Genomic DNA, 16399 nt, shown 5'->3' on the forward strand with positions numbered 1-16399 from the left:
CGACAGCTTTCCTAATGGTGAAGCACCCTATGAAAGTGGCAGCGGTGAAGATAGAGAACGGCCGGGCTCACAGAAACACACTGAAGAAATCATATATAATTCTCTTTCGAGCGGGCAACCTGTCCGTCTCAGGCGCAACACGTCTCTGAACACATATTCTTCAGGTACTTAACTATTTCTGGTCCATGGCACCTTAATAATAATAATAATAATTAAAATAAAAATCAACTTCTCTACTCTCGCTTATTCATCATACAAAATTTTCAACTATTAAGTCTGCCGATTACTATTTTCTTACGCTATGGGTGCAAGTAGACAAACTTAATGTAATCCCATTATCGAAAGCATGAACATTAATAACATGTCAGAAGGAGAAAGCGAGCAGTGAACAAACTAAGCATCATCCCGGATTTATCTCCCTTTATGTTGAAATTACTAGGAGAATCCTAATAATACCAAACGACAGGGCCAACTTCGGAACTTTGTACACAATCATTAACTGCACTAAAACTAACCTAACCATTGTAACTAACAAAAGAAAGAAATTAAATTATCATAAAAAATTAAATCTGACATTGAGAGGTGTTAGTCTATTAGTAAATTCAGCGTTTTAAAAAATGATGAAGCAAGTGAAGTGGGAGTGAAGGGAGAGGAAAGACGAATTGTATCACCCAGGCGACTGAGGACTCATGCGTGACTGGAAATTCACTACATTAAGCTATCATGTTTTTAGGTTCAACTGCTTGAAAGAAACTTAACTATTTTTACATTAAACATTGTAAACGTAATTACGATAATCAGGGCTAATTAAATTAACTTTTATCCATCTTCTCTTAAATGTTACATTCTGTTATGTAAGGTTTCTAGAAGTTCATAGTGCGGATTTTTAAGAACTTATACCAATTTTGTAAAGGTTACTTCGCCAATTCGTCCAAAATTAAGAACAGTTACTTTCCCCAAAACACCTTCATTCGCCTGGAACTTTCCGAGTCACATGGCTTTCCCAGTTTCAAAACCTGATCTTCTAAACTTACTTCAGCCGCATTACAAATAATAATATGATGTTATTCTCTCCGCACAACCAATCCATTATGGGTGAAGCACCTGCATCGTTGCAAGAAAAAGAGAATTATGTCCGAATTCTTTCCTTTTTAATTTTACGCACTTAACTCACGTCACAGCAGTCTTCTCGGCTTCCTCACCCGCCTGCCGTTTTTTTTTTTTTTATTACATATCACTAAACATGTGATTCATATACTTGGTTTGCTTATTACTTTAATTTTTTATCAATTTCTTCTCGCCGCTGAGAATTTAGCTGATAGTTCTACGTTATTATAACGTATATTACACGCTATTCTTTTTGTTCCCGGCGAAAAATAGCTTCCCTTTCCCTCGATTTTGAGTGATAGTGAAAGTATTGTATGTGTGCTCTTCCAATAGGTATACCCTTCGTCGCTGACGCGCCTGCTTCTTACGGACGCACCCCGTCGGTACCATCCAAGCCCTGTTGCTGCGCTCCTGCTCTGACTCGATTGCATAGCATTCGTGCTTTTTAGTGACCACTTAGGTCTAGTATAAGTTGGGTTTTTGCTTTATGCTCTATAATTTTTATGCCATATGTTTAAATTCTATTTATAGTGAGCCCTTCTGAAGTTAATTTGCAAGTAGTAATGGAGCTTCTCATTTAGTGTATGCCCTGCTAAAAGAAATAGAAAGCTCTAGCCTAACTTGATAATGTAAGAAATGTCAAATTTGGTAAAACTGTCTGCTCCTGTAATGCCTTTTATATTTTTCAAGCGAACTCAAGCTTAATGGAACCATGTTTTGCAGAAGGACTCCAGCTATTTTCTCTTTTTTTTAAAAAAAGTTACAATTTCAGTAGTTTCTGTTCACATTAAGTTAGGTTATATTAGTGTAGGAGTCCAGCATATTTTTCGTAAAAAACAAAAAAACGCTTATTTCTAATATTAGGTTAGATTGTTAGGTCTAAGTAGTTGCATCTACATTTTTGTATTTTAATGTTTTTTAATTCCTGTGAATTTTGTATTTTTTACGTACTTCTGGACTCCTTCTACTAAGCATTGACCAAAATGTTCATAAAGCGTTATCACCGGCAAAGTACAACCTAAAAATATAATTGTACTACAAAGCTCAAGATTTGTTCAGCAGTAACTCTTTGTATTATATTCACGTACTTTGTATTAAACCAATCCTTCTGTAGCCACATAATGCACTTCGGGACAGTATCAACATATCTGGAATAACATTTGTATATATTCCGGCCATCGTATGGACTACACGAGACAATCAAGGACTAAACACAGGCTACCTAAAAACCACATGCTAGAAGAAAAAGATACTTAATTCTCTTTCTTCTCTGCTGACTATTAATATTAGATAAGCAGAAATTTAGCGAAAAAAAAAGTTTTTGAACGCACTAAATCTTTGTGCAAATACTTTACGGTTTCATACATAAATTTACTGCATATACACACTTCCTTTCCAGTCGTTTTCTGGCCACGTACGGAGGTATATATACCAGGAACGTGAAGCCCTTATAAAGTGAATCTGAACGTATGATTGCAACTCCTACATAAGAAACAACTTCTATTAGGTATGTAGACTTATTACGATTGAATTTCGTGATCAGTATTGCATATAACAGCGAGAGCAGATAATACGAAAGCAAGTATTGATTTCTGGATAGCTTCAATTTGTACGTATATTATAAATATCTACATCATTATTTGGACATGCCTCGCGGTGAAAGGAGCCCAGAAAGTTTTCGTCAATCATCTCAATTAAAACAAAAAGATTTCTAATCAGCATCAAAATATTATCACAAATTTGTCCTCTAAATTTTACAAATAAGTGGAAATGCAAATCAAGTTTACACTCATCACATTTTACAGAATTTACAGATAAAACTCAATATTTTGCATGAAAAGGCATTTTTAAAAGGAACAAATTTCTGTAGAAGGCATAATTAAATACTATCCAATGCAGCTATATTTTAGGTTCACAAGTGTAGGATTACTAGTGTAAAATTATTATAAGTGTTTTACAACTCTTTAAAATAAGTGAATGCATAATAAAGATGACTGTATAAGATACTATTTTCCGCCAGCGGAGTGTTTCTGCATAGTATGCGAATGTTTTATTTTACGATTAGAAGTGGAGCGTTACTAGTGTGCAACCATTGAATTTCATCTATAAGTAGGATAATGTTATGTTCATAAATCTCTTGGAGAATAATGAGAAGGTAATTAGCAATATAATTATAATTTTTCAGCAATTACTTCAAGTGCTGATCCTAAATTTAGCCTGCACATTTGTGGATCCGTACAATTGACCCTAATTCGTTTCTAGACATTGAGGGCCCTATGCAGAGTCGTTGTGAAACATGATTAGTGCCATACTAAAGAGTTTGACTAACATAAATTTCCTGCAATAGTCAGGTTGTTAGTATAACATTAATTAAAACACTAGTCAATTACTCTGCATAAGGCGGTGAAAATGTAACCAGCAAAGTTTTGTTATAATATTGATGAAGAGTAACTCCGGAACGAAGGAGACAAAAATCATTGTTTGTACTCTTTACCTTGCTGCTTACTGCTTCCAATCTGCTTTGCACTAAAACCCAACCTGGAGAAACAGGAGCAGAATTCAATGCTAGAATATGGCTGTAGTAATGAAAAACACCGGTTTGCTTAGGATGTGTCATTCGAAATGGCGATGTAATCTTCTTAAAAATTCAAATTTGAAGCTCATAGGTACGAAAATTGGTGGTATCCCATTGTATGGGAACATAAAGCTTCTGTCCCGGTTAGGTAAACATAGATTTGTGAAAGTTACGAAATATAAGTGGTATGTTATTTTGGTAATAATTAAGAACAGCTACTTCTCATCTCCCGTGCACGAGGATACATCTTATTGTTGCACTACCTAAACACCCTAAGTACAAGGGCAAGAACTCAGTCTATTACCTGGTTTTTAACATCCTAGATAGTCAATGAATAATTCCTGAAAGTATGGCGTTTCTCGTCCTCCCCTAAATGGGAAGTACGGCTCCTTAACTATAACCGTTATTTTCAAAGATAATGGTATAAGTACTCGAAATATATCGGGGTTGGGTATAGTATACGTGAAGCTGCATCAGTTCCCGAAGGAGCAGGACGCTCATACTTTTAGGGATTATTCATTGAGTATGTATGAACTTACAAAGGGGGTAACAAAGCGACTTTTATTTACTTATCGATTGATACGAAAATAAAAAAGAACGTACATGTACTTTATATCTGCATGTGGAGTGCCCAATTTGTACTTTATCTATGACTGTGTGGGAGGGGGAGGAATTTAACGCTTATCGCATGTCTTGTGCACATGGATACTTCTTACTATTGCACTACGTAAAAAACTTATGGTCTTACCTCTCAAATGCATAATAAGATATAAATACGAAATGCAAAGTGTGCTGTTAATCATGTCATACTCCACAGTAAACCCATGAAGCAAAGTTCTATGTGAATGCAGTACGTATACAAAGTGATCATAGAAGTGTTGCAAAGCATGTATTTTTATAACATATAGTGTTTCTCCACTATCCTCGTTTATATGTATACACAACGTCGGAGACATGCCTACCTACTACTGACACACTACCGCGCATGCCTCCTTACTGTGCTCCTGTCGTGACTCAATTAGCATTCATGCATTTTGGTTGTATAGTACAAGTTGGTTTGTGATTTTAAGTTTGTTAGTATTTCTGTCATATTCCCACATGCCTTACTTATACACAGTTCTTCTCGAGTCAATTAATGCAACTCTTTCTTGAAGAGACACTTTCTAAGTCCATAAAAAAGCTATGATTAAATGGATTCTTATGTGAATGCATTGTTTTTAATTCATGATTCATAACGATAGAAGCTTCCGACAGATGAGCATAGGAACGCAAGTATATTTCTACTATCCACGTTTTTGCCCGTATCCACCGTTGCTCACCGCCTGCTCCGTAGGAGCACATCCTCATGCAGGTCCACCAACTTCGCCCTGCCTTACTCGAGCTAGAAACCTTTCTTGTAATTCGATACCTAGCACATGTTGGTTGGTTCTTTTTGTCCTATCGTTTTTATTAAAATGGGAATTCGTCAATAGAATAGAAATATTTAAGGCATTAGATTATTTGTGTAAAGAAACAGTAGGTTCATTAAAGGGTGGTACTCTCATTGATTATCTGTGGAAGAATGTGATAGCGCAAATTTTAAAAGAATAGATTTTTTTTTTTAATAAGTATTTCAGATCCATAAGAGTAATTTACTCTTGGGGTGATTTTTTTTCTCATCATTTTGTCAAAAACGACTCAGGTTATTTTGTTCTAATTTCATTAGTTACCCTACAACACGGGATAGCATTTGGGAACTGTTGGGTTTTGAGGGTTTTCAGTCAGCTTTTTCAATAACGACTCAGGTGATTTTATTCATATTTCAGTAATAATCGTACAAGCTTTCAATAATAATCCTACAATATGAAATAAGGTATTTCTCATGAAAAGACCAAGAGGCATAGTTTACTCTTGGGAAGGGGGGGATTCTTCTTGGACGATTTTCTCAGAATTGGTTTTTGTAAAACTTCGTTCGAAGAAAACTCACCTCGAAAAGTAAATTAGCTATTCCTCGTAAATTTATAATGAGAAATGACTTATGCTATATATTAGGGCTATTAATAAAATATTTAATATCAACAAGATTGCAGGAGTCGTATTTGAGGAAATTGTCAAAAAGAAGAAAATCCTTACTCCCACGAGTAAACTACCCGTTCTGGATCTTCCAGGAGAAGTAACTTATTTCATATTGTGTTTTAATAAGAAATGACACACTCCGTTTTGTAAGTTATTAATGAAACATTTATTTATGAAGTATGTACAAAGTCGACTAACCATATTTGTGAAAATCGTTCAGGAAGAACTAATCACGAAGAGTAAACTTCCCTTCTGAATTTTTCTCAGAGAAATTACTTACACCAATATTGATATATGAAATATAAACGAAGTTGTTATGGTTGTTTTCGAGAAAATCAATATTTAATTTTCACCCTTCAGTAAACTTAGTTTTGGGGTAGGAAGAAAACTTCGTAAACCTCGTTGCAGGAATTTTATAAAAACTAAGTTTGAAATAGCTCGTGTTGTTGCTCAAAAGTGGGAAAAAGATCCGATGTTGAGTTCGCCCTTACTATCCGGAGCGCCTCGTATTTACAAAATATTTGCATATTATATAATTACTATGCAAGTTCAAACCTCAAATGTTGCCAAAATTCCATTATATACAATGTAGAAGATTACAGGATAAGATTACTGAAGAATACAAAAAACCGTTAATGTACTCACTTAATTATCTATAGTGGATGATTCTCTAAATATACACACTACTGCTATTACGAAAACCATGCGAAGACCTGCATAGAAGAAAGTCTTTAAGACTAAGTCCTGGCAAAAAGTGTCCACGGGAAGCGCTTGAATCATAGACTAAAAAAATACGTAATGTAAACATTATTCAGGCTAGTTTTAATTATTATAGAATAAATTCCTAATAAGAATTCAAATTATTGGAGGGCTTCGTATCATCTCTGTGAAAGAAAAACACTACCATGTGCATACATTCTTTTATTATGTATTATACTTTAAAAAATAATCATTTTCTTAATTCAGAATACCTACGTGAATGTATTCTTTCCGTGTAATGTAGAGCTACACTAAATTTTATTCTGCTGTACGAATTACAGTAGTGTTCATCAAATAAGTACATCATCTAAAGAGAGACTTGTATGTGTGTGTGTTTGTTTGTTCATGTCATATAAAAGCATTAAAAAATCAGAAATTATCAATGTTGTATTCGTTAGAGCGTTGTGTGCTATGTTAATCATGTCTTTATAATGACGTATTGAACACCAGGATTGAACGTTATATTCGAATTTATTGATCTGTAATATGTTCGTTGATTATTATAGATTCAGGAAAGAGCTGCTTCTTCCAACATGTCCGTTCTTTCCAGAATTTATGATAATCAAAGGAACATGTCACAGATCACTAAAACAGAATATAATATCTCTCTAGTTATTAAAAAAAATAATAAATAAATAAATTTAATCGTCAATTTTGTGTATTGAATTTCTTTTTACAGGCAAACGAACATTTTTATCCGAAGCGTACAGATGCCAAGAAGTCTGGGACAAGCGTTTGGAAAATCCTCTTTTGCAGAAAGTAAATCTAGGTTGGTATCAGACTTTTAGAAGCTACTTGACAAATCAATGGAACGAAATCGTTGCATTTGCCATTCGTTCTTCTTGATTGAAGGTGAACGTCTAATATGTTATTGATTTCATGTTTACACAACTAGGGGAGGCCGGGGTAATAAGAGACATAAACGGGTTAATAAGAGACAAAAGAATTCTAGCACTTGTATTGATTTCTTGAGGAACTAGAAAAAAAAATATGTGATTGTACTAAAAACAATGAAACCTGCAGATGTATTAACACATTTTTCCAGTTGCTTTTTCGTGCCAAAAAAAATTACGAAAAATTTTGTTAAAATAAGTGTCTCTCATTACCCTAAGGCTCCCACTGCTCATGCAAATAGAATAGAAAATGAGTAAGAATTTTAAGAAACATCCTCAGACAACTCTAAACAATTTACTTTTTTCAGATCTGAAATATATACATATGTTTCCGAAATATCGAGATTTAAATGAAATTCAGTAGTTCGTTCGGGAAATTTAGTTGCCTGAGTATTAAATATCTAAATCCATTAAAACAAAGTATAGTTGAGTTTTACGTAATGTAGATACATCATAGACAAAACTCACACTATCAAATAAAAAAGAATGCTGACAGAAATTTTCTGGAGAATGTGGAAAATGAACTTAAAAAGTGCCTAAGTTCGCAACAAAGAAAAAAAACCACATTTGGAAAATAGTTTAGGCTAACTTAAATGGATTGAAAAAGCTATTAAATTGTAATCATACAAGAAGAGAACATTGAAAAATGTTGTAAACCTATTGTTAATCAAATTTTATGTAAAATGTAGCCTATGTAAAAAACTAAAATTTCGAAAAATATGTAAGATGAATATTAAGCCTTTTACGATGTACAGTCGAACGAACATATGAAAACTGTGCAAAAGAGTTTGGAAATGTTATGCTAGCCTCATAAATGTAATTTAAACTTTAGTGTAACATAATTATAGCAGGTAGGCCTTATTTTTTTTACCTATCTTAGGCTGGATCACTTAAATAAACATAGGAAAAGTGTATAGGCCCAAAAAGAACAGTTGGCATATAGGCATGAGTTTAACAAATGTTAAGAATAGTTCTACAAACACCTAGGCCTACCTAAAGAACAGGAGTCATATTTAATCTTTCTATTTTGGTTTCAAAAGTCCTTTTTCACTTTGCTATAAACACAACGAAGTATTTGGAGCTATCCTCTGAAAATCTGGAATGGCCCATTTCCATTTCGATCCAGTTTGATAGGTCCATAAAACACGAATTTGGGTGTCACTGTTTGAATGTCATCATAGGCAGGCCAATTGAAACCATTTAGTCCTTTTCTCAAAAATTTAACATTGCACGGTCCTTCATCTGGGAAAGCAATAACCCTCCCAATATACCAGTCAAGATCATAGTACACGGTGTAATACATTTCTAAGCAAGATTCTGCTCTGGTTGGATCAATTTCTCCTGGCAAACTTTCTCCAGTTGATGAAATTAATTGATCCAAAGCATATTCTCCACTGTCACTACCTATGTACAGACTCTGACTGGATTGCCAGAGTAGGAATTTTCCTATTTACTTTCTATATACAAAAACTAGCAGGTTGTACTCGTCACATGCGCTAAATAAACATAAAGTTGAACTGGGGTAATAAGAGACAGGTGTCTCTTATTACACCTTCAAAATTTCTGAAAGGGGTAATAAGAGACATGCCCTCAATTGACCTGAAATGCAATGTTTCAGCATTTTTCAAAACTTCACATCAATCTTCATAATCTTAGTCACAAAATTACATAGCAGTCATTTCCACATTTGTAACTCACTTTTCACAATAAATTTTTATTTTAAAACAGTCACGAACTTTCGTTGTAAGTTCAAAGTGAAGGTATTTTTTCATAGCGTGACAACAATATAAAAGCTCGTATTAGTTCATAAGTACAAGTAGGGTAGGAAAGTAAAGGTACTGATGGTTTCATTCCTTTTTATATATATATAAAATTTTGATTTGATATTTAGGGTATTTTTTGGCCGTGTTTCTTATAACCCTTGTCTCTTATTACCCTGGTCTCCCCTATGTCTTCGATTAATAACACTAACATATATGTATAATTTCACTCAATACAGTTTTATGACTAAAGTGGAACATTTGTTCCTAGTTTCATACACAAGAATATAAATTCATGTAGAGAAGAAAACAGTTCATGATTTACTTCAACTAATCCATCCCTCCGAAAAAACGTACAGAATCAAAAGTGAGCGAAATATGAGGAAGATAATAAAAGAACCACACAACTAAATTTTTATTATTAGTTATCTACTCTTAATCACGAAAGAAAACGGTGAGATGCATGCTTGTTTTCGATCTTTGCTTCTGTGAATTTATGAAACTCAACGTAATGTCCATAAATTTAATATGTTTTTCCTTTATTTCCATTGAAACGGATGCAAAAGTTAAGTAAGAATGGGAAATTAACTATAAGCGGGGTCGATCAAATGAAACCCGTTTAGCACTCCTGGTAGAAACAGTTGATGAAATAGTAGCATGTATACTTGTGACATTAGTGTAGTTGCCATTGTGAAACGTTTCCTGACTTTGCAGGAATAATGTTTTAACTATGACATTGACTATCCCAGATTCGTCTTAAGACGGATCAGCGAGTAATCATTCAGTTTCTAAGTGCAGAGGGATGTCAACCGACTGAGGTGTTCCGTCGGATGAAGGACGTCTGTACAGGTGCATGTGTGTCGAAGACGACCATCGAGGATAGGGCACAATAATGTTTCGCACAAATCGAACAACAATAAGTGATATTCTTCGTCCTGCACGGACGCATGTTGTTGCCACATATCACAGCCGCATTGTGGTTGATGAGTGTATTCGCAACAACAGACGTGTGACTATTCCAGTGATAGCCATGGAACTGAATATGAGGTATGGAACAGCAGAAACAATAGTTAAGAACATGGGATAAAAGAAAATGTGTGCACGATAGGTGCCACGGATGCTTACGGAACACAAAAACAGGAGCGTATGGGCACGTTTCTCCAATATTACCACCCAGAGGGGAGAGGTGCCGTTCTTTTGCAGACGGTGGCAATGGACGAATCATAGTGCCACCACTTTGAACAAAGTTCCAAATCCGCCAGTCTTCAGTGGAAGCACCTGTCGTAGGCACACCCCAAGAAATTCAGGTCCCAAGTGTCAGCTGGCAAAATCATGGTGTCTGTGTTTTTTTCACTGTAGAAAACCATTACTGCTCGCTATCAAGCCACCATGAAAGTATAAATACCACACGCTACTGTGCTATGATAACCACTCTTCGAAAGGCCATCTAACGCAAAACGACCTGATATCCTAACGTGAGGTGTTATCGTGTTACACGAACACACTAGTCCTCATTGCTGAACTGGTGCAGGACATGTTCCTACGATTCAAATGGAAGATGTGTCACCCACTGTACAGCCTGGACCTGTCGCCCTGCAGTTTTCACGTGTAAAGCGTACTGAAGAAGGCACTAAAGAGACTGAATGCCTATGAGAACTTCTTATGAACTACAAATACTGTTACTCAGTCACCATATATGCATGTTTCTCCTGTACATGTTATGTAATAATACATCTAGTGGTAATGGATATATTGGTTCGGAACTGGTTTCATTTGATCACCCTTTATAGCTTGATTTCTCGATCAGTCGGATTAACTATTTTAAAAAGAACTGCTCTTACGTAATGTATCCGGCAACTTGCAGTACTTTTTATCAGTCGCTAAATGGTATAGTCAGAAAAGTGGAAAGAATTACCTGATGAAATTGGATTTATTTCTCCATGTAAACACCGTGTACATTTAGGCACTTGCCCGACCATTTCGCAAGTCCCTCAAAGTCAGGTGCGAAGGATGTTTTTGGCTCTTGTAGTAGCCAGCTCGTAACCTCCCTCTGACCCTCCGCCATATCCTGGAACGGGTGACCACCCAGGCGATTCTTCAGAGGTTCAAAGGGATGGGAGTCCGATGGTTTCAAATCCGGGCTGTATGACGAATTTTGCATTCATTCCCGGCATAAAGGCTATTTGTAAGCCACTGTGTGGACGAGCGTTGTTACTCGACTTAAGATCTCCAGCTTTAGGAGAATCTGGAGTTTCCTGTAAATGGCTGACCGAAACTTAGAGTTCGACAGTACGTGGCTACAGCAACAGTGACCCGGGGGCAGAAATTTCACGAGTAGGATTCCTTGACTGCCCTGCCAGGAGACGAAGGGAAACCAGACTCCCAAATGGGCAACTAACACGTGCCATTGGGTGTTGTAGTGTACGTGGTACCTCAGCACTGAAAAAAGAGGTAGTCCATCGCGGGCGGTTCTACCGGAGAGCAGTGGTTACTGCCCTTTTCCTAGATGGTGATTTACACGTATCATTGGGTCCAAGAGGAGGTACTAGATATCGCAAAGTGCATGTGGTATCTCAACATGTAAAAAGAGAACCATTATTGCATGGACGAAACCTACCAGGGGAGCCATCTTTTCCCAAATGACTATGTCTTTAGAGGTTGAAAGCCTATATCAGTCGTTGGCTCTGGTAATGTACGGTGTACTTCTGCCATAATTAGAGGAAGTCCAGAATTACTTGGAGGATCCTACCGGGCGAAAAGGGGGGGGGGAGGTCAGTGTACTGCTTGAAGGAGTACAACGGCGACTAAGGGAAGGTGCCAATCCCGGCCTTCTGCGTAAAAGTTTTTTCTATGCCAGGGGAAGGGAGGAATCTCTCTAAAATAAGGGGCTGTCATCAAACCCAAATTGTGACTTAACACGTACCATCCAGTATTTATGTGTTCGCTGTACCTCTACGCGGAAGGCGGTAGCCATTGAACGATAGAGGTAGGCAGTGTCCAACTTAAGTCCTCTCTGGTTCTTCTGGTGTTCCCGGATTGCGTTGGACTCTGCCAGGCTGTGATCAAATCGTGGGATTTGTAAGCTGGTGCTTGGACTTGTTGAGGTGAGCTTGCCTTACAACGCTCGGGCACCTTGCCTGCAGAGCATAGTAGACCTTGACTCCCTAGCAAAGTTGCCTCAACCAATAGGTTAACTGATAGGCTCTAAGGACTTTGGTCTGGTCGTATTTCACTCCCTCGGGCAAAACGGGGTCACAAGCTTTAAAAATAAGGTCGAGGGACAACCTTAAAAAGGAGCACTTGTAAATATAAAAAAGGTGTAAGAACTGCTCAATAACTGAGGAGACTGGGTGGTCTATAGGCGCCAGTCTATAAAATAGGCCGAACGGCCGCAGTATGTTATCATATATGAAATGCGTGGTGGTATACCACTTTCTCTGTAATGTCCTAAAAGACTGTAACCATCACCTGTGCTGACTGAGTGACACATCTTCGTTTTGGGTGATGAGGGATGTTTCTTTTCCATACTGACGCGCTTTGTTTTGGGTTCAGAAATTCACTGCCTTCTCTTGCGTACCTCATGAGATGCTGTAATGACAGGGTTATTCTGCTTTGTATTGATCAGTGAACTTGCAGGAAGCCCGTCGTACACATACGTTGTGAAAATTCAGTTCATAGTTCACAATGCTATATGCTGTTTCATGTGAGCGATTCAGTTGTAAAGCTGACTTGTCGGTAGTTAGACCTCGATTGGCTCGGATAATTTTTCAACTTTCTTCAGGGTAGGTCACTGAAATTTTGTCGGACGACCGGGACGATCGCTGTCATTTACGCCGATTCGAGCTTTATTGAAATGTTCCACCCAGTTGTAAATGGCTTTCCTGAAGAAACATTTGTTCCCCTAAACAGATCCTATTTCCTAGTGCACTTTCTCAGCAGAGTTGCGTACATAAATCCACAGAAGTTGAATTACCATCCGTTGCTCGACATATACAACCAGCTAAATACCTGCTATCTTACCCACTTTATACTCGAATGACTCCGCCGCTCGAGACATTGATCATCAGCACCGTCTACGATAAACGATGGTGCTACCACATACACTTACACTTGTGGAAAGGATCAGATCTGCATGTGATATTCATACGCAAATTTCATATTGCACCAATTCAAAGATATTTCATATATTAGCGTACATACGGTTTCGGAATAATACCTCCTCTTCAATATCAGTGGTGAAATTTCAGTGCTAAACAAATAACATGGTGAGAAAATATCCCTTCCCTAATTGTGACAACCATTAGCTAGAAAATCGATGTTTGTTGGAAATTCCAAGGCATTATTTCTAGTTACAAATCGTTATAACTATTTTTTTCAATACACAGGAATTTACAACTAATATTAATACAAATTGTACAGCAACACTTTTTACTTACAAGTGTAGTGTTATTAATTTTTGTTACTACACCGTTAGTGAGTGTCTTTCGTATTTAAGTACTGACAGTAAAGAGACATGATTCCCAGATACATCCATTCACCACGAAATTTAAGGAGTGAAAAGTACGTAAAAATAATATTTAAGATTTGTTTTCCTGCTAATGGTTGTCAGACTTAGCTGGAAGGGAGATTTCTGTCTTATTTGTTTAGCAATGGTACTTCACTACTGCCACTGAAGAAGAGACCAGTATTACTCGAAGCCAAATGAAGTATTGCGAGTTGGTGGGTGCTTCCTGTAGGTAAAACTTCTTTCTTTAAATATCTAAGCTTTCACTACGTCTGTCTTGTAGATCGACATAAAAAAATTTTCTTATGAAAAATGATTCTTTGTTGTTGTCACCAGAGGCAATTTTCGTACATATAGTCTGAAAATTAGTCAAGAGGGGTAATTATTTAGTAGAAGTTTAACGTATTTTTTCTCTTTGTCTTTCTCTTTTTCTTTCTTCGTAAGTGCAATATGGTTTATATAATGATGCAAGAAATGTGCAGTACAGTGTATGTGTTTATGATTCAGTGCCCACATACATTATACTGCACCATACACTGTGTACGGAAATGTACGGGATCCGTAATGTAAATGTGGGTATGGTATTTCTTTCGGGGAAAGAAGTTTTAAGCTAAAATTCTCGACATTTTTTGTTATTTTACAATTATACTAACTTCTAAGTTTTACTTTGAAATACGTTAATTGTGTAGAATAGAAAGAAGGAATGAATTGCTGTCGCTGCCAGTATATTTCTTTTTAATTAATTACTATCTTCAGTGAGTGTATAAGCAATGGAAATAAGACAGGAATACTCACCCTGTATCACAGTTCATAAATTGCAATGTTACACAATTGCTCTACATTTTCCCTTGTCTTTGGACATAATTTTGAACTAGTCTGCAGGGATCTCTTTTTACTATCCTCGGGGAACGGTTGCGGAGTGATTGAACGCTCATATCTGGCTCGACAGCTCTGTGGGTTTTCTGGAGTTATTTCATTTCCTCCCATATTCTTATTCCACCAGTTCTTTCGGAATCATTTACTTTCATTGATCATCGTCTCCTTTAGCCTAAAGGGCATAACATGGAACGCTAAATTAAACATTTCATTTCATGTTTTTCTTCACTATTTCCATTCTTCTCATATGACTGTTTTCTAAGGGCAAGGAAGAAAATTACCTATACATCATTATTCAATGTACCCTCATGCGTAAAAACAATTGCGCGTTTACTGTAACCCACGATTTTTCGCAATTATTCCATTTTCCTTACGTTTATGGGTAAAATTCAGTTATTAGTAAGTGGAGATAATAGAAAGCAATATGTGGCACACTGGAATATAGGGTATGGCTTTTTAATTTTTCCCAACTATTTCAACTGCTTCAATTGAAACGGATCTATAATAATAAGAGAGTGAATTTAGTCTTCTTACCCTTCGATTTAGAAATAAGGTTCGCGAGAATTTCATTAAAAAATAATATACTCAGAATTTTGTATAGTAGTTTGTTTTATTCGAAATTACATACTTCCTGCAGCTGTTTTTTGATTGAAATTATATGAAATGAAATCTTTAAGTTTTACGTCCCATGTTTATGCCGGCTAGGCTAAAGGAGACAGTGATGATGAGAAATGAATGAAATGGTCGAATGAAGACAGTGGGAAAAACGGGAGAACCCCGAGAAAACCCACGCATATAGTGTTTTTTCAGCACAAGGTTCACTTGGCGCGAGCAGGGATCGAACCAAGGACTCCATGCACCCAGAGGTGAACGCTACCACTGAAACATCACGGCCTCTGAAATTATTTAAAGGAGAAAGGGACTACTTTATGAAAACTTGATGACGAACACATTTGTTAAAAAATACCAGCTTTTCGTGAAATATTGCTTATAGACAGAGGCGGATTAAGGCTTTTGGGGACCTGGAGCCGACTATTTTAAGGGGACCCTATGGTACGAATAGTTCCAGCACATAAATTTTCTTTGCTGCCTTCCACTGCCTCATAGGCTTATCGAACCACCGAGAACTATGCTGTAATATTTTAATGTGCTCCAAGTTTACAATAATTAGTTTAGTTACATTCATTATTAACAGTTAAATACTGCTGAAGGAAAGACTTAAATCTAGCGATACCGCGAGCGTAACGAGCCGAAAAAAATTTAGCATAGGTCTGAAGCTTATAAGTTGATTGCTATATTTTAGTATTAAACAGAGGGATTTTAAGGAGCCCCCTGAGCTTGGGGTCCCGGAGCCTGGACTCCATTGGCTCCGCCCTTAATTCGCTAATGCTTATAGATTCAAGGGGCCGGGCCGGGCCCGGAATAAACATTCCGGCCCGTGCAGACCTCTAGCCCCTGTGTGTATTCTATCTTTGGAAATACAGTAGAGTTTCGCTTATCCGACATAAAACAGGCAGGCAGAACGCCGGAATTTATGGATGTGTTAAGAAAATACCTATTAAAAGTCAAACTATGATATAATTTTACATATTACGCATCTAATAATCATGTTTTGTAAGAAATAAATATGATGCATTGAATCAGGGACGTATCGAGCGTGAGGTCCTGGAAGCTGTCCCCTTCCAAAACTTAAGCACTTTTTAATAAACTCTTTTTCCTTTTGAGGTTATTTTATATCAGATTACTTTGAGGCAGTGTCCAAACTGTGGGCAATACGTTGTTGTTATAATTCTAAGAACATACCGTAATGCCATTGATACCAGGTGGAATTAAAGAACACTTTTAAATGGGATTACAATTTCAATTCCGT

General features: G+C 36.7%; 2 protein-coding genes across 2 annotated transcripts in view; one reads left to right on the forward strand and one right to left on the reverse strand.

The window, feature by feature from the left end:
* LOC145675475 (pentatricopeptide repeat-containing protein 2, mitochondrial-like) overlaps positions 1-2334 on the reverse strand; it is a 39533-nt gene extending 37199 nt beyond the window's left edge. Inside the window, exon 1 of the mRNA XM_081745914.1 lies at positions 2196-2334. Within this exon, the coding sequence (XP_081602040.1) occupies positions 2196-2286 (91 nt within the window). The 5' untranslated portion in view covers positions 2287-2334. The remainder of the gene's footprint in view (positions 1-2195) is intronic.
* Positions 2335-3613: 1279 nt separating this feature from the next.
* The window catches only part of LOC145675484 (small ribosomal subunit protein mS27), a 38167-nt gene continuing 25381 nt past the window's right edge, over positions 3614-16399 (forward strand). Inside the window, exons 1-2 of the mRNA XM_081745926.1 lie at positions 3614-3773; positions 7176-7265. Coding sequence (XP_081602052.1) covers positions 3680-3773; positions 7176-7265 — 184 coding nt within the window. The 5' untranslated portion in view covers positions 3614-3679. The remainder of the gene's footprint in view (positions 3774-7175; positions 7266-16399) is intronic.

Source organism: Thermobia domestica, chromosome 2 (genome assembly GCF_964235325.1).
Source record: "Thermobia domestica chromosome 2, izTheDome1.hap1.1, whole genome shotgun sequence".
Lineage (NCBI taxonomy): Eukaryota > Metazoa > Arthropoda > Insecta > Zygentoma > Lepismatidae > Thermobia > Thermobia domestica.